Below are 23975 nucleotides of genomic sequence, written 5' to 3'. Positions count from 1 at the left end.
TTCTGCAGGAGGGGCATTATCCTCATTTCAGAAAAAAAACAGGCAGAGATTACTTGTAGTAGGCCTGTGGAGGCAGGATTACAGTAGTATTTGCTGGCCATGGTCCTGTGTTTTCATACTGCAAGTCTCCAAGAGATCCAAAGAAAAATGTATTACAAGTATTCAATTTTAGCTGGGAGGAAATTTTAAGCTGTTTTTGTTCAGTTGACTGATGCTGGTAATACAAGAAGTATTCAAGGAAGTACTGCTTGTTCTGGGGAAAACCCAGCTGCCTACTCCTGCTGTCAGATTAGTACCTGACATCTTTGCTGACTAAAGTTTCATGCAAGACCTTCTTGGGGTGTGGGTGAAGGAGACGACTTGCGTTACTATTGTATGAGGTAAAGTGGATGCCCTTCTCAGTATCTACCTGGAGATGAAAGCCTATTTAAGTTTACATATTTATGCTGCAAAGGTGTCCATACCATGCTGTGCATTACACAAAAATGAAGGCTGTCAGTAGCACAAAGGACTTGGTCTAAGGACAGACAAAAGCAAGGTAAGGGAACAGAGTACAGTGGGAGATCTATTTGTCAAAGTGATAGGTGCATGCTTATTAACTATTGCTTTTAATGAGTGCTTTTACACCCAACAGTGGCTAAAGCAGAAAAGTACAGGCTGTTGCAAAGTAAAGCCTGCAAAGCAGAAAATCATAAAGATGACAAGGTCTTATTTTAGAAGCAAGATCTGTAAACGAACAAGGCAAATGCACAAGTAAAAAACCCCACTGTTACACTTGAAACACAAACACACTAATTTCAAATTTTGTGAGTATGTAATTTATCGCCTTCTGTTTTATTTTTGTTGTTTTTACATATGATCACAAACCTGCTGAATTTTGATTCCCAGGAGCAGAAGAGAAAAGTTATTCAGTATCACTTTCGTATTAAGCTTTGTGGAATTTCAAGGTCCAAAGCAGCATTTTGTATACAAGCTATGAAGTGAAGCATAGGAGTGCTGGCCAAAACATGTTATGCCACAGTTACTGCTGAAATGTTAACAGACATATACCCCAAGGTTCTCTCCATACTTCAGGCCAAAACCAGAGGTAAGTCAGCTTCCACCTCAGCAGATGACCTCCTTCCAACACCAAAATTAAAAATAGACACTGTAGATGAAGACACATGTATACATGTTGAACTCCCTCAGCCCCCTCAGAGCTCGCTGCCTGTGCTGCTGTTCTGGAGAAAGAAAATGAGGCAGATCACCCTTCTTCCTCTTCTTTTTCCATACTGAAGAACAGCATGGGAATCAGTTTACTTATCTATTCACATCAGTTCTTGGTATCTGCACTCCGATAACACGAGGTCTATGCACGTCTAGTTATGCAACACTATTAAAAGCATTAGTACTTTTTTTTTTTATATTGGAGGGAAATTCTAATACATTCGGACAAATACCAATGGCTTTACATCCAGGTAAACCACATTTTTATTTCTTTTAGTGTATCAGAGATGTGACAGAACATGCTAAGAATGTTCAAGTGAGTCATTCTTCAAGGGTGCAAAGGCAGCTACCATGTACAGAGCGGACCTTATCATGTTTAAGCTATAGCAGGCGATAGTGATAGAAGTTCCCACCCTGTCCCCAAACCCAACCCCTTACCTCTTTGGGAGAGGTGAGGACTGAGCCACTCGCCAGTACCGCTGGTTTGGTTACAGACACTGGACTGGTAAAGGCAGAGTCACGGCTGGAGGAAAGCGAGCCTGGTTTATGTTCACTTCTGTTGGCTTTCCATGGACTTGGCTATATTGAAGAGAACACAAAATACTGGACAGTAAATGGCAAGGCACAAGAAGCGGTTGCTTGCAAGTAGTAAAACAAATAAATAAACATTATGTTGGCTGTTGTACGGATTTTTTTTTCCTCCCTCTCCAAGAACAGTGTTAACAAGTTTACCTCGACACCCATTATTTTTTCCCTGTCATCTTCTCTTTTCCCCAAACCACACACAATTCTGCTTCATGGGCAAAACCCTCCCGTAAAACACCATTAGAGCACAAAGAGAAAATACAGCATTGCTCTTCATTAATTGGAATCACCACTGAGTAACGCAATGCATCTTATAGCTACACACAGATGGGAAGTAAAAAATCCCAATTAAATTCACACTTCATATGGGAACACTGTATGCCACAAAGAAAAGGTTTGCATCACTTGACAGGAACTTCACCTGTGTGAGGAAGCAGCACATCAAGGAATATTTCTGTCCAGGCTGAGAATGCAAATTATTTACTTCCTAGGGCTCTGAAACTGTCCATCATTGCACTGATTTACCAACAACGACAACAAAACAAAAAAAAAAAAGAGAAAAGAACAAAGAAAAAAAAAAGAAGAAAAAGCAGCCAGTTCATTAGAGTGCATGAGCAGTTGCTGTTTTGCTCTGGATACTCTCTGCAGTATCCCTTCAAATACACTGGCAATTTGGCTGAAAAACAAAGACTTCAAGATAAGTTTTTGTTACTTGGAATGTTATTCTTGAGCCTCCCTTATCAGCCAAGGGCAAACACTGTGAAGTGACAGTTTTTACAAAAAGGATCCTAACAAGAAACTTGTATCAAATAGCATGAGAAATACACCTATCAGAGCATTAAAACATACTGGTTCCTTCGACCCATTAGACTTCTGAAGCCAACTTCAAATCATCAGCAAAATAACTCACACACAAGTGGGATACAATTAAATCTGAGATGCAACAGATCTTGTATTCTGTAAGCAATGAGAGCAGAAGCCATTATTTCAGTACGTTCTCACTCTCCACTGGGTTATTTTATTCATTTAAAAATAAATAAATAGTAGGGAAGGCCACCAGCATTACTCTTCTACTCCAACTTAAAAACAAGAGCAGTCCACATTACTGAATGGATTAATCGGCATTCACAGCACACATTCCAAACATTCCCTTCAAATCCAGAAAACATCCCTATCTGCACAATATTGCCCGGTGCTAAAATTAGGCTGTAGAATTACTACAACAAAAAGTTTCTCTCCGCAGATCTGGTGGTTGCACGACTGTTCAGATACTCAGTTCTTAGCTGCTGATTGCTGTTCTCTCAGCTTCCACAAAGGGGCAGCTTAGACAAATTCAAAGACAGACCCCTATTGCTTTCTTAGGGAGGCCACTAGATTCAAGCACAACAACTAGAGATCAATATCAAAAAGGAATCGTTTGCAGATTATGACCTTCATGAATTGCTTGACTGTGAACAATTAGCCATCTCAATTAGCCAAGAAAGAACGTGTTTGTTTCACTGCCACCAGTTCTCTTCCTTTCAACACTACTTGGTACAACTTAACAAAAACATTTTTCATTCAGTTTGCCTGTGACAGCTTTCCAATACTGCTGACTTTGTCAAAAGGAATGTTTTGACCCCTCTACTACTTTATGCACTGCAATTTCTGTACAACTTTCTAGAAGTCTTCAGAATAATGCATCCTACCATAGCTGCTTTATGCCTGTACCTTTAAAAAAAGGCATCATGCATGCAGTTTTTCTGGCTAAGGATATGCTGATACCCCACCTTTTAGCTTTGCTAATGGTCACCACTCATTAACAAAAGCACTGTTGATGACACCAGCAGACAATTCTTCCCTATTGCAATCCCCACAGCTGAGGAGCACCACACTCCCCCAACAATCACAGCACCATGTCAATGCATACACACTTAAAAATTAGTATCTAAATCACTAAGTACATATTTATATGCTGCTTAACATGACTGATCTCTTGGGCTACATAACAAAAGTCAATACCTTCTCCACTGGCCAAATAGCATTTCATATGTTATCAATACTGTAATGCTTCAGGTATGAATCCAGGTGTAATCCAGGCCTACCAACTGGTTCAGTACAGTAACTACTTCATTAAAAGGAACTTAGGCAGCTACCACTACATATTGCCATAATATCTGATTTAAATATACATACACAATCTGGAATGCAAATGAGAGCTAAGTAACATGTAAACCAAGCTAGCAAAAAAAGCCCTACCACTATTTTTGATGTAAGCTGAACTTTCATACCACAGTCACAAGGCTCTCTCAGAAAAACAGATCATATTTTTCAAATTACCTATAAGATTTAAAGGGTTAACTCCAACTGTGAGCACTGGTTAATGTAATTTTTGTTTCATCTGAAGAATCAAAACTTAGAGTCTAATTTCAGAACACAGTTAGGAAAAGGTTCAAGAGCAGCTCTTCTAGATGGAATTAATGAAAAAACCTCTGACCATGGGCTTTAGAAGTAGTAAAAACAAATGCAATGGTGACTGCACAGCAAGGAATAATAGCTAAACAGATTTTTACGTCCAAATTCTACAATTTCAAGCAACAAGTATACTATGACCAGCAGTAACAACAGACATCTACATAGCTTTCAGAAGTGCATTTCAGTCTCTCAGTCTCTACACTTGGTACAGCACCAACTTTCAGATCTTGCAAGTTACCTTTGCACACAACAGCAGCTAAGACAGAAAAGCTGTATGCATTCCTGCTCACTAAAATTCTGTTTACTTTGAAGCAATCAAAGAAACAATCTAACAGTCTGGACAGAAAACATGTCCTTGGCTTTTTGTTTCAAAGACCACTCAAAACATGCAGACTAACACCAGGTAAGACTGTATATACACATATATCAATCAAGCTGTACAAGCAAAAATAAAAGCCACAAGAGGCTCCTTATCCATCAGAAGCTGCATTTTGTTTAACTATTCTAACCAAGTATGTATATGGATTGAAAACTGTATGTGACATAAACGCTATTAATAAAAGAGTTCTTCATAATGGGCCAATTTATCCCATCTCACCGAGAAGGAGATCAGTTGTCAAATTAAGGGTTTATACAAGATTATTCGATAATCATTTTAACCATTAGGATTTTTCCTGTAGCTGGCAGAACTTAGCCTGAATTAAGAGAAACTTATGAAATGGAAAGGAGCTCTAAACTTGCTTTCTTGTAAAAAAAAGCTGTTAATCTTTCCTATTTTGCTTTTATCTTTGAAGTGTGTAAGCTAATCTACTCTAATCACAGGGAAGATTTTGTTTGAATGTCACAGCCAGCATTAGTAATTAATAAATTTTAGAACCTAAAGTATTTGGACACCTTTTTAAAGAACAACCTAGCTAATAATTTTCTTCAGCTTCTTAAATACTTTCACTATCAATCCTACAAAGTTTCTAGGGCATCTATATATGTAGATTCTCTGGAAAAGTGGGCAAGATGAAGCCTAGAACTAAGAAACAAAAGAACACCTTTTTTTTTTTTTTTTGAACACTCCTATATTTCTTTCAGTAAAAGAATTATAGCACAAAACACATTACTTCTCCAGGTTGTCTTACGGCTCAACTAAATTAGAGCTAAACTGTAGGATGTTACAATCTAATCTGATCTCAGCCTCAATTGTGTTTTAAACACATCAAAGTATTGTAACCCCATAAAGATTTTTCAAGGTCATCACGTGAACGATTCAAGCACATTGTAGCACACATTCCACTTCTCTAGCATTGCTTGTTTTGTCTAATTAAGGTAAGGATTTGTCTAATGCATGAGAACACACCCACTCAAACAGACATTAGTATAGTCAGAAAAGAGGTTAGTTCCCTGTATGGACAAGACCAAACGGCATTTTAACAGGGAACAACAATTTTAGTAGTAAACAGACCTCTACTGTAAAGGCCACTAGCCCAGAAACCACTGCAATTCCAATTCCTACTGTTTGCTAGGGGGTTGATTCCCTTGTCAAGGGAGAGGGTTCTCCCTTGATCTGCAGTTCACTAACTTCACTGGAAACCCCTGTACCTTGGAAGGAGGAGCTGCAGGTTTAGGAACCAGATTTTTGTAGACACTTGGGACAATGGTGGTGGCTTTGTTGCCATTTGCCAGGTGAGAAACAGGTGATGTAAATGCAGCTGAGAAGGCGGCGGCAGGATCCTCTTTTGAAACCTTTTTGATGACCAGCATCTTGGTAGGTTGCTTGGCACTAGGGGGGTTTTCTGTAAAAATAAAACAAGAAAAATTCTGAAATACAAACATTCAGTTTCATAACAGCTTCAGTATACTGGTCCAGTTTCTCCCCTACAGATGCCACACATCTGATTTTGAGACTGCTGACAGCTGGGCCTTTGTTTCAGATTTGACCAAAGATCCTGGATAAGGATGTCAAAGTCCAATCTTTTTTCATTTAACCACAACAGCTTCCTCAATGCTGAAGGGAAAAACATACAGTGGCATCAGCTAACAGCCTTCCATCATACTTCAGGAATCAGAAAAGATACTAGCATTTTTTTGAGCAACCATGGATTAGCTTTGTTAATTCACTAACACAGCAACAATACTTTGCATTACCTATACCTCAAAACACACAGTGCTTTTACTAGCAAGCACAATTAATATTTCTTAGGCCAACTCAACACATTTGCAGGAGCAGAACAATTTAACAACAGTAACAGTATAAACAGCTAAAAGACCCATAAATGCTGATTGGCATTATTTTTGAGCAGAACAATAGCTACCTGACAAACATGCAAAAAGAATACAATCTGGTACTATAGCAAGAAGTGTTTTTGAGGTTTTTTTTTCTATTTGTACTATTTACAGTATCTAACCCAACTAATCTAGCTACATTTTAACTAGAGATTAACAAACCGGTATTTAGTTGCTAGAACTGGTACTTTGTTTCACCTTTTTTTTTTTTTTAAAAAGGTATAGATTTGCATACCACATCAGAATTAAAAGCAAGGTTGTTTTGGGTTTAAAAAAGTAAAATAAATCTAAACTACAGAATTCTGACAGTTTTGCTGTATTTCTAATATGAAGATCACAAGTCAGGAACTAATGTCTAGTTCACTCAAGTCTGCTCTGCCCTTCAAGTGATGTCTGCATGAAATTGTAACTGCAGGAAGACAGGAAGCAAACGCAGAACTACCAGCAGGTTTTTTTATGACAAGACAAGCACAGTTTCAAGTAGGCAAAAAGGCCAAGAAATTAGTGAAGATTGTGGGAGGAAAACAACAAAGGAGAGAAAGCTGCAAACTGTCTGCTTCACATGAGTCTTTAAAATCTCTTTGAGTGAAAAAAATAGCGTTTAAACATCAGTTACAACTTTCTGCCTCGGCATCAGCATTCCGTACAGTGATGTAACTACCTTTACCTACCCCATACTCCAGAAGGTGTCCCTAAAGGTTTGTTCTGGTTGTTGTGTCTTCCAGCTTCTGGATTCAAAGATGGCTGCAAAAAGACAATGCAAATGAGTATATCATTATACCACATGTAACAAAAAAAATTCAGCATTAACATAACATTATGCTTCTAGGAACCCAGAGTATAGGTAAATTTCTCTGAACAGCACCTGAGTTAGAGTGCTTTGTCACAAGACATCTAAAAATCAAGTTTGTATTCTCCTTGGCTTCTGCTATATTTCCAACAGAACTATCGGAGGGTTCAGGATAGGCCCTTCAGTCTTCTACTATATGATTAAGTAGATTCCATCAACCAATATACACATAAAACATTTAGGTATTGAATCAGCAGCTCAAATATAAAACAGAATCCACATCATCAGTAGCTGAAGTATCTAGTCTTATTTCCCTAATATTTTTATACAATAATTATACATTAACTAATTAAAAAAAACCACAAAAAAACAAACAAAAGCAATACTAGGCTCCTAACATAAAGGAATAATGAATATATATACATTTACAGACAAAGAAACTACAGGTAAATTTATGTTAGGCTTTAGAGTCCACTTTTCAGACAATACTGCATGTAAACTCAGTGCTCTCTGCAGACTTACCTTTGATTCAGTATCAGAATTCAACTTAGTGGAACAACCAAGGACATGTCCAAGCTCAAAGTGGCGTACAGAAAATCTAAGCATTCAATGACAAGTATTCCTGATTAGCTATTCCTCTTCCCCCATCCCAAATAACTTCAGTTCAAAATAAAGCCATCTTTTTCCTCTTTTTAATGAATTCTTCATATGTTAGTTACTATGGTGACAGTATAAGTCTCTAATAATGAGCTTCTGAAATAGCAGGCATTCCTGTTCTATAAGAGTTAGGAAAAAAAAGTCACATGATAGCAGAAATTCCTGCCTCAGACCCTAGAAATTCCTCTGCTTCAGTAATTCATTTTTTAGTTACAGGTTAGTTTTATAGCAGGGGTGCTCACACCACAGGAGACCTTGGAGACTAACAGCCTGTTTTGCAGACCTTTCAGGAAAAGTGCTGCCATTGTCAGCCACACAGGCCTAACAGCTACATACTTAAACACAGCATACATTAGTTCCACCACTATGGCAAAGACAATACAGGAGTTATTTAGCAAAGCTTGCTACTAGACAGTGTGTGGTTTTATAATCTTAAAAAAAAAAAACTGGGAAAGTAATTACAGATGAAACAGCCATGCAGTTGGGGAAAGGCACTCATCAAGGCACTGAAGAAGAGACTGAAGAAGTACATGGAAGAAAGATTTAGACCAAGATAGACTACAACAGTACACAGTCGCAATCATCAACAATAACATTCTACATTTCAACAGGCTTTTGACAGTCTAAAGAACAAGCTTATGAAATCCTGAATATTACAGTATTCTTGAGAAATCAGATTAACAGAAATCTACACACAAGCTTTATCACTGCTCTCCAGGTGTTAACCTGTGATGCAGGCTACCAGTCCCAGCAGAAGCAGCTGAACAACAGCACCAATCACTCCCCAAGCACTTCACTGAAAAAACCCAGCAGCTTAAATCAAACTGGCTCCTGTGGCAATGTAAGTGTAGACTCTAGATTTTGGCCTGAAGCAGCTGTGGGCATTAGTATATTTCACTCCAGCTCCTAAGTTCCTGAATAGAAGCAGTGCCATCAAACTGGCATGACAATTCCACCTGTAAACAGCCTTCCAGAGAAAAAAAGCTGAATAAGGGAGCAAACAGCTCAAGATGATACACACAGGTGTGCGCACTATCACCAGAAACTCTCCTTACTGGAGGCAGCAATGGCTTTAGCACTGAAGACAAAGTCAGAGGAATTGCATTAGGTGAAAGGACTGAGTTACCAGAACCTTACAGACAATATTGACCTCTGTCCTGGTTTCAGCTGGGATAGAGTTAATTGTCTTCCTAGTAGCTGGTATAGTGCTGTGTTTTGGGTTCAGTATGAGAAGAATATTGATAACACACTGCTGTTTTCAGTTGTTGCTAAGTCGTGTTTAGACTAAGTCAAGGATTCTTCAGCTTTTCATGCCCAGCCAGCAAGAAGGCTGGAGGGGCACAAGAAGTTGGGAGGGGACACAGCCAGGGCGGCTGACCCAAATTGGCCAAAGGGCTATTCCAGAAATACCCTGTGACGTCATGCCCAGTATATAAACTGAGGGGAGTGGGCCTGGGAGGAATCACCACTTGGGAACTAACTGGGCATTGGTCAGCAGGCAGTGAGCAATTGCACTGTGCATAACTTGTATATTCCAATCCTTTTATTATTGTCATTTTAATATTGTTATTATTATCATTATTAGTTTCTTCCTTTCTGTTCTATTAAACTGTTCTTATCTCAAACCATGAGTTTTACTTTTTTTTTTCTTCTCGATTCTCTCCCCCATCTCACTGGGTGGTAGGGGGAGTGAGTGAGCAGCTCTGTGGTGCTTAGCTGCTAGCTGGGGTTAAACCATGACAACCTCATTACACTGGTCAAGAAGAGCCTAGAGAGAGAGCAGAAAACAAGATGCGAAAAGCAAAATACATGGTCTGATAACAATAAAATCCTCATCAAGGGACAGAGGAAAAAAATTAAGTTGAAAAGAGAAAGCAGAAAATGTTCATGTATCTTAAAGCATTAGCACATGGTAAGGATGAGAGCCGTTAAGTCCAAGTACTATTTGGAAAAGCTTGGAAAACTAAAGATATTCCAGTAAAAATAGAGCCAGGATGTAAGAGACTATTGTACTGATAATACCACGTGAATCAGAATGCTGGATAAGAAGTTGATAAATTTGAGATACTGATGGCAGAAACGGCTCAAGAAACCCCGATCCCCAGATTAACAGAGAAATAGGAAAACATCTCTGATAACAAAATACTATTCCAGAAGATTGAAGACAGATGGTTGCAAAGGTCTGAGCACGTCATGAACAAGCTTGGGAAGGTTATCACAAACACCAACATGTATGAGAATGCAGGAGACAGGAACAGCAGGTAGACTGAAGATAAGCTGAATAGATATACTTAGGAGCAAAAAAAAAAAAAGGCTTTGTAAGCAAAGCCACAAAGTCAACACAACTACTCTTCCTGTGGCAGACAAAAAGTGTCGCCTTATGGTTTTTGCTCAAGATCTGGCTTGTGCGTTACAATGCTGTCTTCAGTTCACAATAACCGTTTGGCAAAATATAGTAATGTGCCAAACCCCATAATCCAACAGGTCGTCAAATCCTGAGGACTCTGGGTACCAATTAGCATCCCATCAGCACTAGAATAATTTTGTTAAATCTATTGTGATCTCGAACACGGAGTGGAATGCAACTCTAGATCCTCACCAGCTATCAGTGCTAATTAAAACGAGATCCAAAAAGCCAATTCTCACAGCTGCCACTTCTAGTGAGAAGCTACACACTTACAAAGTCTTCTTCCTCAAATTGCAACTGCTCTTTATCTTCCTTCTTTTCTTCCCTGGATTCAACAGGCAGCTTTTCTTGAAAGGCGGAACTTTTCCGAGAATGGAAGTTGCCATTCCAGTGGCGATGAACTCCAGTTCCTCCTCCACCACGCTGGTTCACACCATCATGGCCCCGTGAAGGACCATGCCAGCCAGGCTGACTGCCAGAAAGCCCAACATGAGCTCCTTTAGAAACACCAGAATCTACAGAGTCATGGCGGAGAAGGGACGGCTGATGCCAGCAGTCTAAACAAAAGGAGATAAACATGCAAATAAAAAAAGTCAACATGGTGTGCAGAATACTGGAAATATCAGGCTGTTTTTCTTGTTGTTACATCAGTGTTCACTAAGTAACTACTAGGCCAAACTTATTAAGCTACTGTGTGATTGTATCAGAAAAAAAACCAAGCTACACAATGCACATACAACTACCACAGAAATCCCTTAAGGCCTGAGCACGTGGCATGGGAGAAAAGAATAGCACGAGTTTCTTATAGGATGTTTTGAAAAGGTACAGTTTTGGAAAATGTTGTTTATATTCTGCAGAATTCTTCACTTTGTAGAATATTCCAAAATGTTTGATCTCAGACTGCATTCTGACCCTTCCTACTCACCTCCCGCAGTTCGGAGGGGCCCATTATTGAAAAATCCATCAGAAGAGTTGTGTCTCCTACGGCTCACCCCAAAGCGGCCCTCTCCCCGTGGAAGATGCTCTCCATGTTTCTCAAAGGTAGCTGCAGGGGACTGCAAAAAATAAAAAGTGATATAATGAAGCATTCATTAGGGCACTCCAGGAGCCTGTCAGTCCAAGAGTGACATATTGTTAATTGAAAAAAAAAAAACAAACCCTAACCCCACATTCTTATACTAGTTTTCAGTACAGCACCCATATCCACATTGCTAAGCCAATGACCTCAACAATCACATGAACCTGATCAGAATGGCACATAAATCTGTGCATCTTACACAGAATCAGAGAGAACCTAGCATACTAATATTACCAGCAGTCTTTGCAAACACATACTTTCAGAAAAATTAATTTAAGAAATTCTATGATACACAGGTGCTCATTCATTCACTCCCTCCTAAGTCAGAAGAGCAGATAGCCATGGAGGGTCCAATCAGTCTGACTAACATTCAGAGATAAGTAAGTTAAAGCACTTTTGGACTGAAACAACTACGATGCTGTAGAAAACATTAATGCTTCTAGCATTAAGATTCTAAAGAATCTTTTACTCTTCACTTTCCCTCATTTACAAAAAAAATCAGGTTTGTTTTAAATGGATCAAATATCCTGAAATTACTTTTGTCTCCTCATATTTAAGCATGAAGGTGAAAGCTGTATTGTTTCTTGTTCATCAGTGTTGTCCATCATGATCTGGTTTGCTATTAAAATGCACAAGAAACACAAATTGTCAAAGGCCTAAAACAGACTTCTTGGGTCAACCTAAGCTTCTGGAATCAGTTTTAGAAAGATGACAACGGGCAAACTGCCCTCGTTTTAAGGTTGCCAAAAACTAATGAGTATTTCTGAGTTTGGAGTTAGAGCCCAAGGGCTTATTATCAACCTACTATGCAGCAAGAGTCAGATTATTTTCATAAATCAAACCCAAATTATATCCTGAATTGTAAGTGGCAGGTCAAGTCTTAACCCCCACAGAATTAGGCCCATTTCTTTAATGATTTTCTACTTGGGATCTCACTCAAGTCTCAACACAAAGACACTGAACTACTTCCACATCTGAATGCAAAGATTGTTCCTCCTCTGAAATAAAAGGGATACATTTGTTGAAACAAAGAAAAAAAATATTTTCACTTTAGTAAGCTTCCAAAAGCCTTCTTTAAAATTAAGTTTAACAAAACATGGGGCAATTTTCTGCTTTTTATTATTGTCATAGCTGTACAAGGTGGTGATCTGTATTAATGTTACCTTGGTCGACTGTGGCGTTGAGAAGTTAAGCCAGGCAGGAACAAAGTCATGCTGCGCCATTTAGGTCCAGTGTCTCCCTTCAATAAAATGAGGCATCAAACCTCATGGCCAGGATCTGTAAATGAAAAGAACATTCCCTGTCACCTCTTCCAAAGTGAAATAATAATACAATTTATTCCCAAAACTTGGCCTATAGGAATAAGGGGAAAGGTGCTGTAGTTTTTCATATTACACTTCAGCATTTTTTTCTTCCTGCTGACTTTGTTCCTCCGACCAAAACAGGTAAGAGCTTAAACATTCCCAGCTACTTCCTGTTTACAATTAACACACCCATGAAATTCATGATAGGATGGGCATGGAGGCAGGAAGACAACAGAACAAACAGCATATAAAAGCCATACGATGCACAGATGTGTAAAATCAAGACATGACAGAATTTGGGGTACATTCCTTCATTGCTCATTGCCTCAGTCTACAAAGGGGTGATCACTGGATGTTGTATTCCAGAGGCTGTAAATCAAGTATGACCAAACCAGTGATGATGTTAGAGACACTGAGAGCAGACCAGAGACCTGAAAGACAACCATATGCCAGCTCCTGCACCCCCAACTTAAAATTGTATCCAGATCCACCAACTTCCATACACCAGGGAACAACCTACGCTGAACCTGCTTTCACAGCTAAGAAACCAAATGGTTAGGAACAGAACACAAGCTGGTTGAAGGATCTTGATGGAAGTTCAACTGAAGACCAGCTGAGGTGTCTCAGTGAGGAATCTGAAACTGATTTGTTCTTTCCAACATGTCATAGCAATTTCCACTGCTCAAAATGATGAAAATTCTATTACTGCTCTGTATAACTGAATTCTGCCTTTTCACGAAGGGTTCTCCAGTTTACCATTTTGCTTTATTTTTCAACTTTATCTATGAACAAGTCAACACTATATAAGCAAAGGAAAAAGTACATATGATCACTTACCCTGAGTTTGGCCTCTGTAGTCCAATGTTCTCAGTTTCTGTGCTTCACTGACCTTCGGGTTCCTTCTTTCTCCAGTATGCTGTAAGGCCAGCCTTGAGGCAATAGTGCGTCTCAAAGCTGAGCACGAGAGGCCGCACTTCGTGCCAACTGTGCCCTTCACCCCCTCAGCTGCTCATTTTAACCTCTCTTTGCACTCTCACTACAAAAAAAAAACCTAAGAAGGTAATTTATATTTTTAAAAAGCCACGACCACGTTCACCTCATTAAATTTCCTCTGGTTGTGGTAGTACAGAAGTCAGCCTTTACATTACAAAAAGGTTTGTCAAGTCTGCATGACAACATTCAGAGCAACACCATGGTTAATACTGAACAGAAACACTCAAGTCTGCTGGATAATTCATGATCCGCAGCAGATCAACCTGAACACTCTGGAAAAAGGACAACGTTACATAAAAACGTTTGCCCCAAATGCTGAGATCTAAACAAGAAGCATCTGCCCAAGTGCTCTTAAAATATAAACTTCATTTTTATCACATACATCTGCTAAAAAAAGGTATAGTATTTTAAAAAATGAATGTTAGGATATACTCTGGTCTTCACGTAACTTGGTTAATGCTCCACAGAGCTAAACACTACTTGATATAAAGCTCAAAAGCAGGCACAAATGTTTATCTCCCCGTTTTTCACCATTTACATGCTGAAACATAGGTCACATGGACAAAAAAATGCCAGGTCCAAAAATAATCTCTTCTACTCTATTTTTTTGTAGACTGGGTGCTGCTTTTAAAGGGACACAAATTATTCCACAGCAGTTTCTTGTTCTACAGTGGAGAGTTCACTTCTGGGTCATAGTCCTCTTCCATCAAAGAGGTGAGACAGGAACTGTAGTCACTACAAAAAAACAAACAAAACTCCATCAATACAAGTGGCATAAACATGACAAAATATGACTAGAGAGAAGAACAGAAGGAGAAATTGAGCAGCTATAGTGCAAGTGCCAAAAGCTATTTGATCTCCAATCAAAACAAAACCTGAAATAGCCTAATTAAAAAAAAGGCCCCTGAAAAAGGCATTTTTGCTTTTAAATGATCACTTCCCAGATTTAGTTTACAAAAGGGCAATAGAAACAAGCTGAATCAGAATAAAGGGAAGAGTGGAGAAACTGCATGCAGCTGATGAAAGGGATTCCACACTTCATAGCAATTTAAAAACCTGCTGCTAAAATAGTAACGAGACTCTAGACTGCAGGTAGGCTTGACCATTCCACCTGCCTCATCTCCTCTATGTGCCCACATCATTCCTCACCTGCTCCAATATAGCCAGACTCCCCTCTCAAGAGACTCATGATAGTAATACCTCCAGCATTCCATTAACTCCTCCACAGAAAATACCAACAATAGCAATTGAGTTTTTCTGCTACAGCCTCTTTTTCCTTGAACCATCTTACCTAACCAGAAGCAAACAGATAGGTTTACTGCTCCTGAAACATCTGAAAAGTCTTATTACTGTTTTGATGTCATCAGCTGTTTCTCAGGATCCCTTTACACATGCCTTATTATGCCTTTGTATTTGACTTATCAGAGTTTGTTTTCCTTGTTTGGATATGGTTCCATTCTTTGATCAGTTTTGTTTTTCACTGCATTTGTTATACCATTCTTCACCTGAAGCATGTGGATTTTTTTTAAGATGGTTTTGATAGAGGCTCAAAATAAACACCCATAGGGAACAGTATGAGAATCACCACCTTTTTATCCTCTGGGTCATTCCCTTTAATAAATCCCCTCTTTTCCATATCATTTTTTCTTTCTGGAACTAGATGTTATTGTTTTGTAGGGGAGTCTGGAAAGAGGGAAACATTTTTGCACCTAAGCTGTGAGCCATGATCGCATTTCTGTAGGTAGAATAACAGCAAGCAGCCTCACAACCCCTACAAACTACCAGCCAAGATGAGGCAAAACCAGAGTGGACATGGCCATACACTATACTGACCTGGGAACTTTCTGAGCATCCCACCCCGTACCACAAGCTAGTAAGCGCCACACACTGCAAACAACAAAAGTGCTAACCTCTCAAGACCTGTTTTTTTATTAAAGGATAATTTTTCAGTGTGTATAGGGACATGCTGGAACATCTGCTACAGACAAATTGGTCTTCCCATCACGCTGAACTCGGCACAGGTACAGAAATCCTTTAGATGTGACCTTCGGAGGCTGCTACCAAAAGTTTGAGTAGTAAGTAGAAGATAAAACAGGAACAAAGTCAATGCAGTTGACTATATTTAAACAAGATTCATTACCTTCTGAATAAATATGCTTTTCAGAACAAACTGTATAGCAATTAAGCCATGTCTATTGACAGAAGTCATATAATTTAAGAAGCTGATTTAATGAACCTTGAGAATGATTCACAGCGATGTGAAAAATGGACCTAAACAGAGCAAAGCCCACAGAGAACTGCTGTCTGGATTTAAGGTTATCTAAATAAATGAACATAACAGAATTACAGTTTTGAAGTAGGAACTAGGTCTGAGTACACAACAAAAATAAAAACACCACAGAAGTACAATACCCAGGTTCCACTTCACAAAAAAGGTTCCCAGTACCTTTGGAAAAGGAAATGAAAAAGGAAAACACATCCACAGTTTGCAAAACTTGTGTTGCTGCAAGACATCTTTTTATACTTCAGCACAGTCAAAACCAAGGTGAAACTCTTTGCAAAACTCCAACCACCAATTTAGAAAAGATCTTGCAGAAGATTCAGGTCTCCTAACCTGCTATTTTGATACCATTGTTAGTATCAGTGACCAGGGCAGTTCATTAAGAAGCAGTATCTAACATGCATGTAGACAGTCTCAGGCAACTCCTAGACATGACGTTTTGGACTGATATCCAAGTCTTGCAAACATCATGCTTGGACAGTTAGCATAAATTAGGCACTGCTGATCAGAAAACTTCACACTTGTTGAAGGAATGACCTCCACATCATCTCAAACCTTCTATCAAGTATTCTGATACTTCTGTAGCCTTTATTCTGAAACAATCTCACTTGTGTCACAGTTACTGGGAGGCTCTGTACTGAGGTTGCAGTAAATTAAAGCAAGATGCTTAAATTAATCTCCACCCACTTCTCTTCAGGTAGCATACAGAAGGCACACTTCAGATAGTAAATTCAAAGTCATATCTTGAGCCCTTCCAAAGTTGCGTTCCCTGGTACTCAGCAAGGTACTGAATGCCACATACCAATACACTATATGCCAATACAGCTGTCTCTGTATTTCAATAGGCATATATACTGCTCTTCAGTCACCGCCTTCCTGGGCACAACTATCACAAAAAGGACAAGGAATGTGACATTAAAATGCAATACGTTTTGCTAAAGCAAAAAACTTGCTGTTGGATGAAATGTTGTAAATTATACTATTACTGAAACCCTTCAGTCTCCACGATTAGCCCACACACTAGGTTTTACAGCCTCCTCTCACACACACTGAATCCCGTCCAACATTACACCTTCAACCTATCTAAGACTAATTCCATAACCTACCATATTACTGACAACAGTAACATCACAAAATCATAATGGGCAAGACCCAAAGTCTCTCAAATACCTTCTCTGACAGCAACCTACAATAAATTCTTAAGAGAAAAAAGTGCAAGAACAAGAGCAAATAGCATCAGGGCTCCCAGGATACTTTCTCAGACTTTTACGCCAGAGTCTGTATTAGTTTATTACCAGCCAGTGCTTCTATGTAAATCTGTTGATTTTTTTTTTTTTAAGACACATTTATATATTTTTTGCCTCCCAAATGAGAGGGGGCACAGTTTACTTGTGATTTGTGCAAAAGTCAATTTGTGGCTATAAAAATGTCAGCCTCAAGTCAGCTGGATGTTTTCTTGTGCTACCAAAGTGCCCAACCACATTCTATTCGGTTTTTCACGATACTCATGATTTTATACATGATATATGTACTCATCAAGTCATCCCTCCTCCAAGATAAGTCAGACTTCGTGGAAGCTTTCTGAACACCTTTAATAATCCTTACTTTTTACCATATCTTTTAGCTATAATGTCACCAAAACTGCATAAAGTGTTCAAGATTCAGGAGCATGACCAATTTATACAGTGGCAAAATTGTGCATTTTTTAACCTTCCTTCCTAATATTTAACATTGGGGGTTTTTTTTGTTGTTTTTTTTTTTTATTAGTATATGTAGAACTGAAATCACCTTTGCCAACTACTTAATAATCAATAGAGTGAAGGGTATCCTCAAAGTACAGGTGGGGTCTGTTTTTCTCTAGTCATCCACATGAACATGTGTGTGGAACAAACACTCATGCATTCCCTGAAGGCAAAGCTCCCAACTCTTCTCATATTGCCTTTACAGTTCAGTCGAACTGGTCTCTGCTTTACTATGGAAAACAGCAAGGACAAAGATCATTCCCAGTAGCCACTCCCAATTCCAGGAAAAAAAGCAAACAAAAGTGCTTGTCAATGCAAATTTAATTAATTCTCTCTCCCCTTTTAAATGAGTTCAAGCTTGAATTATTTCTGGAAATACAAATCAGAAAGAGAAAATAATAACAATAATATTACTGAGATGTTCTATAAAGCATACCTCCTTTCAGAACAACAAAATCTGTATTAATGAGCTTTGGTGAAGGAAAAAAGGTTGTCTGTCAACTACCCCAAAATATTCTTTCACTGATCAAAATGAAGAAGTCTTTGACAAGTAATATAAGTACACAAAAAATTAAACTCTGTAATAGCACTTGCGTTCCACTGCTTAACAATTCTAATTAACCTTTTTTAAAAAAATAATTTTTACATGTTGCATTAAAAATGTTTTAACTGTTATTTCATAACAACCTCTTTTCATAAGCTTTTGTTGTGACAAAAGTACTTTTTTCCCTTGGTAAGTGGTTAAGTTTCCTATTTAAATATCCTTCACCATGTCATTTAACATGCAAGTAGAAGAAGTGATATTTATCACTGACTCAAATAAACAAGTTAGAATTGTCAGATGCTCTTTTACATTACCAGATTTCATTGTGTATTTGTCTAAACAAATATTAAAAGATCGACATGAAAATGGAAGGAACATTCAAGCATATTCAATTTAAAGAGGCACAGACTACAGTAAAGAAGCATACATAGTCCAGGACAAAATCCCCATTCTCCAACACACCATTCATAGTGTTCCTGCTGTGTTACCGTTGAACATAGTTGCAGAGTTGTTTTAATCCTTCTGTTAACTTTCATTTCTACTCCTAACATAGACTTGATCCATCTCTAAATGAGAAAGTTTCTAAAGCTTTGATTCTCAAAGCTTTGCAGATGTACCTGACAGTAGGAACCAAGGACGTATTCAATATGTAAAGACCTATACTGATCAGAACATAAGAGTAGAGAAAAAAGCTAAATATAATCAAAGCCATTGAGCTATGAAATTACTCATTGGAAATGGATCAAGGTGTTTCAAAAGTACTAAGAAAGCACATTGATTAGCCTTATCAGCAGTGCATTTTTGCTATTACTTCCTCTTCCATCTCGTGCCTTGGCCTACAAAACTGTAAAAACCCAATGGGAAGCAAAGCCTGCCCTGAGTTACAAGATCACCTGCCATGCCGTGCCGTTCTTTCACGCAACCTCTCTGGGAATACCTGAAACCAGGGCTTCTAACCTTTGCTCACACTACGTACTGCAGTGCACATTTCTGAAATGGACACGTTTTACTGGATGCTTTTTCTGATTCATTGTACCCTGCAAACCTCCTCACATCCCTTCAACCCTGCTGTCTACCTAGAATCCTATTAACTACAGCCCTTAATTCCATTTCTCCTCTCCTGCAACAGCAAAACACAAAGATGTGGAGCCTCTAGCAGAAAACCAGCATAAAAGTAAACTTTTACCCTTCATTATACATTTATCAATCCAGCTAATAGCAGCTCTAAAAGGTCACAAGGACAACATCTGTCTATCCCTGCCACAATTTCAGTTCACTTCACTGCATTTCTATGTACTACTCTAAATAGAACATGTTTACTTAAAAAGAGTAAAGATTTGTTTTTCTAACTGGCCAAGCCAATTGGTGTTTCAGTAATATTCCTACAGATCAGATGTCAGCTGGGTTGCAAAAGCATTCAGAAAAATTAGTGAACAATTTAATGGATGCATAAGGCAGAACAGAATTTACTTCCCTCATCAGTTTTCTTTCTGTGCAGCTCTTTTAAAGTTATTTAATCAAGCAGATATGCCTAAACATACACAACAGACCTTTCCACTTAGCTACTCTTTAGAGTAAAATGTCATTTAATAGGTGTATGTTAGTTTATGTTGAAGAATTAGTATCATATGCATTCAGTAAAAATATGATCACTTTCTAATAATTTTTGATTCATCCAATGCATTCACAGAAACAGGGAGTCACAGCCTAGAGCCCAATCTAGGAGGAATCAAAAGCATGCTACTGATTTCCTTAAGGATATCAAAAAGCCACACATGAAATTTCATTATCTTGTTTTCCAAAAAAGCAGAACATGGCTTGGTCTTACTATTATTAGGTATATTTTATTGAGTAAGATAATCATATTTGGGTGCACAGCCCTTTTAAAAGAATGTAATTATAAATCTTGCTTCAAACTTGCATGCATTATTAGGCCTTACTATAAAAGAAACAAGTGCAGCACTGCTAGTTCAATAGTTGTCATAACAACTGGTGAGCTACATCTTCTCAAGTTGAGATCGTTTATTTGCAGTTCACCTACATAAAGTATCTACAAAACAAACTTACTTTCATTTTGCTTTCAGTTTCCATTACTACAGTTGTCTAGACACACCTTCAGTCTGTCTACATGACTGAAATACGGCTACCTTTTGAAAGGACAAATGTAGATGTTCCAGAATGGCATGTACAACTGGTAGCGCTCACACACCTGAGGTATGATGGACCAGAATAACTATCATACAGATCTGCCATCATTTCTTGTTTCTTTCCATTATATCCCACAGCTAGACCCCCCCAAACAGTTACTCAAATACAAAGGTCAGTTCTATTAATTAAAAACACTGCAGAAAACATTGTTTAAATTGTATCTGGCTGCTGAAAAAAAACTAGCATCTAAAAATGCAAAGTATCGCTCATATCAGATTTTCTAGAATTATGGAAACATGAGCCTATTAAAGACTAAATGATAGATTAAAATGTTAATCATGTACCAAACCAAAATCTTCTCAGATACAGATATTCAAAGTTCTTGTGAAAACCAGCTATTACTGAAAGAATAACACCTTGTTTTTCAAGTTTAAGGCAAATGAATCTATATTGCAGAATCATCAAAACTGTTTTGTGTTCTAGAAACAACACTGCAAATCTATATATTCCAAGATGAAAACATGCCAGAACCGTGTCCATACAAAAGTTTTTTCCAGAGTAACAGGCTGGGGGTGGGGGAAAATCATAATAACTGTTATGTGTCTGACCATCTTTGCAAACCAGATGACTAACTTAAATGAACAGAAAATAGTTTAAGAAAGGTCCATATGGACACATCTATACCCTAAAACCCTTTTCTCTATTGACATTCCTCCCACTGGCGTCTCGTAGAGTACTGCTTCACAAACAACCTGTCCATTTACCTACTTACTTTCCACTTCTCTAAGGTTACACTAACTGAATCTTACCTCCTTCAAAATTTCTGGAACAAATATATGCACCCACACAACCACATACCTTGGAAAGCCTTAACAGCCTAGTCTTGTGAATCCATACTGAGATCTAGAATGCAGTGGGCAAAGAGATGATTTTTTTCTTTCTTAACAGTGATCAAAGATGGAAGGGCATACAAGAGTAACATAACCAAATCCCAGAGAAAAGTGACTTCTATGACTGGGATGTAGGAAAGATTCTTCATCAGATAAGAAAACACCATCAACAAAAATATCACCTTTAGCAATGCTATTGATTGATTGATGCCTGCCCTTCTAGCCCCAGCTGATCCAAGTTTCTGCCAGTAAGGCTAACACCACATCACTACTGGGTCAACAGTATCAGGTGCATTGAGGAGACCACAGAACCCAAAGCCAGCAAGCTTGCCTCTGGAAGCAAGCTGTATTTAACACAAAAGCCCAAAGCACATTTTGGAAAAGCTGGCATCTGGGGAACCTGTACAGAAGCCTGTGTAAGGTGATAAGGCTCTGAACCTCAGCCAGCAAGCGTGATACATTGCAACTGAATTGTTCCAGTGGGTTTTGATGAGTTTTACTTTGATTTCCAAGATAGGACCATTTTAAACATGTAAAATCTAAAAGGCTCAACTCCTTGTAAGCACAGAATGGGGACAGCACAAACTTTCTAGGTATTATGCCTACCAAGAATTATTCCTGGATGTTTTATACTCTACAGCCACTGGCAATACTGTCAACCCTTATGCCTCTCTCCTGTGCCACTTAAGATTGCACTTCCCTCCAATGTCCCTTTAACAGTCTTTAGTACTGCTTATGTTAAGAGAATTGCAGTATTTACCTGAAGTATTAAAACCTGCCCACTGCTCTGCCCTACTGCAGGGAGTAAGGTTCCAGGGATTGTATACAACTCTGTTAAACAAGTGTTATCTATTGACACTACTGATACAAAACAAAAAAACATATTTTAAATAGTATTAGGCTTTAAATGTGAACAACATTCTGAATTTTCAACCAGCTTTAGCATTTTATTAAATAAGATATTTTAAATCTTGAGAAGACATTCTGCTAATTTTAATCAAATCCAAAGGTCTTTTTAGCTCTTGAAGGGAACCAAAAATCAAACATCTATTTTATAGTGCACTTTGATCTACAGACCTTTTGAAAGTATCTGAAGTCAAGATAAGGCTGTGTTCTGCCCTGAACCTTACAAAGCACAACACCTTGTCATGGCTGCCTTTAAAGGTAACACTATCCTCCCCCAAACCTCATGACAGAGTGAGTGAAATGGCAATGAAGAGCCTATCTATATGGTCTGCCCAAAGCCTTAATGAACAAAGTCACTTCTACTGCTCAGTAGCATACCCCAGGATAATGATGCCCATCATAAGGAAAGAATTGCAAATATGTAATTACTGGCTTTATCCCTACTGCATACTAAATACCTCCTGCCTACCTGTCTTCCAGAGATGTAGACAGAGCCTAAGTAGTGAAGTAGTTCTCCAGTTCCTAAAAAAAAAAAAAAAGGGTGTTTCCCACTAAGGGTATTTGATAACCCAGTATTTTACCAGGGTTACAATCACTACTATAGCACATTTACATTTAAATTTATTCTGTCTGGAGCTGAGAAAAACATATTTCCTTTGGAAAAGAGCATCAAATGCAACCAGACTATTTATCAAATATTTGTGTCAAGGCAAGAGAGACTATAAATCAAGTGCAGGGAAGTACAGATCTGCATTCCAGATGAAGGATAAGACAGTAGAAGGCATGTCACTTGCAATGAGGAAAAAGAATTGAGAGTCAACAAAATAAAAAGGGAAGGACATTTAGAAATAAGAGACCACTCTCCTAAACGATATTACAGTAATTCTTCCCCTTAATACCATTATCCCAGCCCTACAAGACCAGTGCTACAAACTGGGAAGGGCAGTACATTCCAGTTATAGGTACTTCCCACCCAAGACAACAAGCCAAGACTGGGGGACTAATCCTATCCTCTCTGCCCCTCCTTCCACTTGGATTATTTCCAAACCATTTTACCTCAAGAGCAGGAAAATATGAAGAAACTCCACATTTATTTGTCTGTGACTAGGACATGACAAAGACATGTTCACTCAGCACTTTTCAGCATATGTACAACACCTGCATTACAGTTTGTAAAGTTTACATTGTCTGCTGTGTTTTTTCATTCCACTACCTTAAAATTTTCAGCACTTTCTCCAATTAAGAAAGTATTACCAAACATAAGTGCAGAAAAGTCGCTGAAGATAATTCAGTTTAAAACAAGTCCTATACATACAAAATAAATTGCACAAATAATAAATATTCCATTTGTTTGGTCTTGGCTTCAGGAAAAAAAAGTAAAAAGAGAGGAACAAGTGATCCCTAATCCTGTGATCTCATGATATGCTGCAGCTGGCAGATATATCCTCTTTGGTGCTCACAGTGTTTTGCTGGAGCTCTCTATGATCTAGTCTGTGAAACTCAGAGATAAAATAAAGCAAGGAGTTGCGGACAAGTTGTTGTCCAGCTAGTTTGAGCTTCAACTTTAGATCTGGCAGAGAATTACCATGCTGTTATTCTGCAGGTACACTGTGCAGGCCAAGAGTTAAACAATGTCATTCTTCTATCCTAGTGCCCCACAATAAACTAGGGAATACTAGCAAAACAGCTGGGGGGGGGGGGGGGGGGGGAGGATTT

General features: G+C 38.5%; 1 protein-coding gene across 2 annotated transcripts in view; it reads right to left on the bottom strand.

Moving 5' to 3' along the window:
- Nucleotides 1-23975, bottom strand: part of GPBP1L1 (GC-rich promoter binding protein 1-like 1) — a 35179-nt gene that overhangs the window by 5282 nt on the left and 5922 nt on the right. For both annotated transcript variants that reach the window (XM_010582450.1, XM_010582451.1), the window contains exons 2-8: nucleotides 13593-14483; nucleotides 12615-12729; nucleotides 11299-11428; nucleotides 10647-10930; nucleotides 7191-7263; nucleotides 5836-6029; nucleotides 1645-1785 (exon numbers count right to left, since the gene is read on the bottom strand). In XM_010582450.1, the coding sequence (XP_010580752.1) occupies nucleotides 1645-1785; nucleotides 5836-6029; nucleotides 7191-7263; nucleotides 10647-10930; nucleotides 11299-11428; nucleotides 12615-12674 (882 nt within the window). In that variant the 5' untranslated portion in view covers nucleotides 12675-12729; nucleotides 13593-14483. The remainder of the gene's footprint in view (nucleotides 1-1644; nucleotides 1786-5835; nucleotides 6030-7190; nucleotides 7264-10646; nucleotides 10931-11298; nucleotides 11429-12614; nucleotides 12730-13592; nucleotides 14484-23975) is intronic.

This window comes from Haliaeetus leucocephalus, unplaced genomic scaffold (assembly GCF_000737465.1).
Source record: "Haliaeetus leucocephalus isolate CR32 unplaced genomic scaffold, Haliaeetus_leucocephalus-4.0 Scaffold848, whole genome shotgun sequence".
Taxonomy (NCBI): Eukaryota; Metazoa; Chordata; class Aves; order Accipitriformes; family Accipitridae; genus Haliaeetus; species Haliaeetus leucocephalus.
This window is presented reverse-complemented; position numbering and strand designations above follow the sequence as displayed.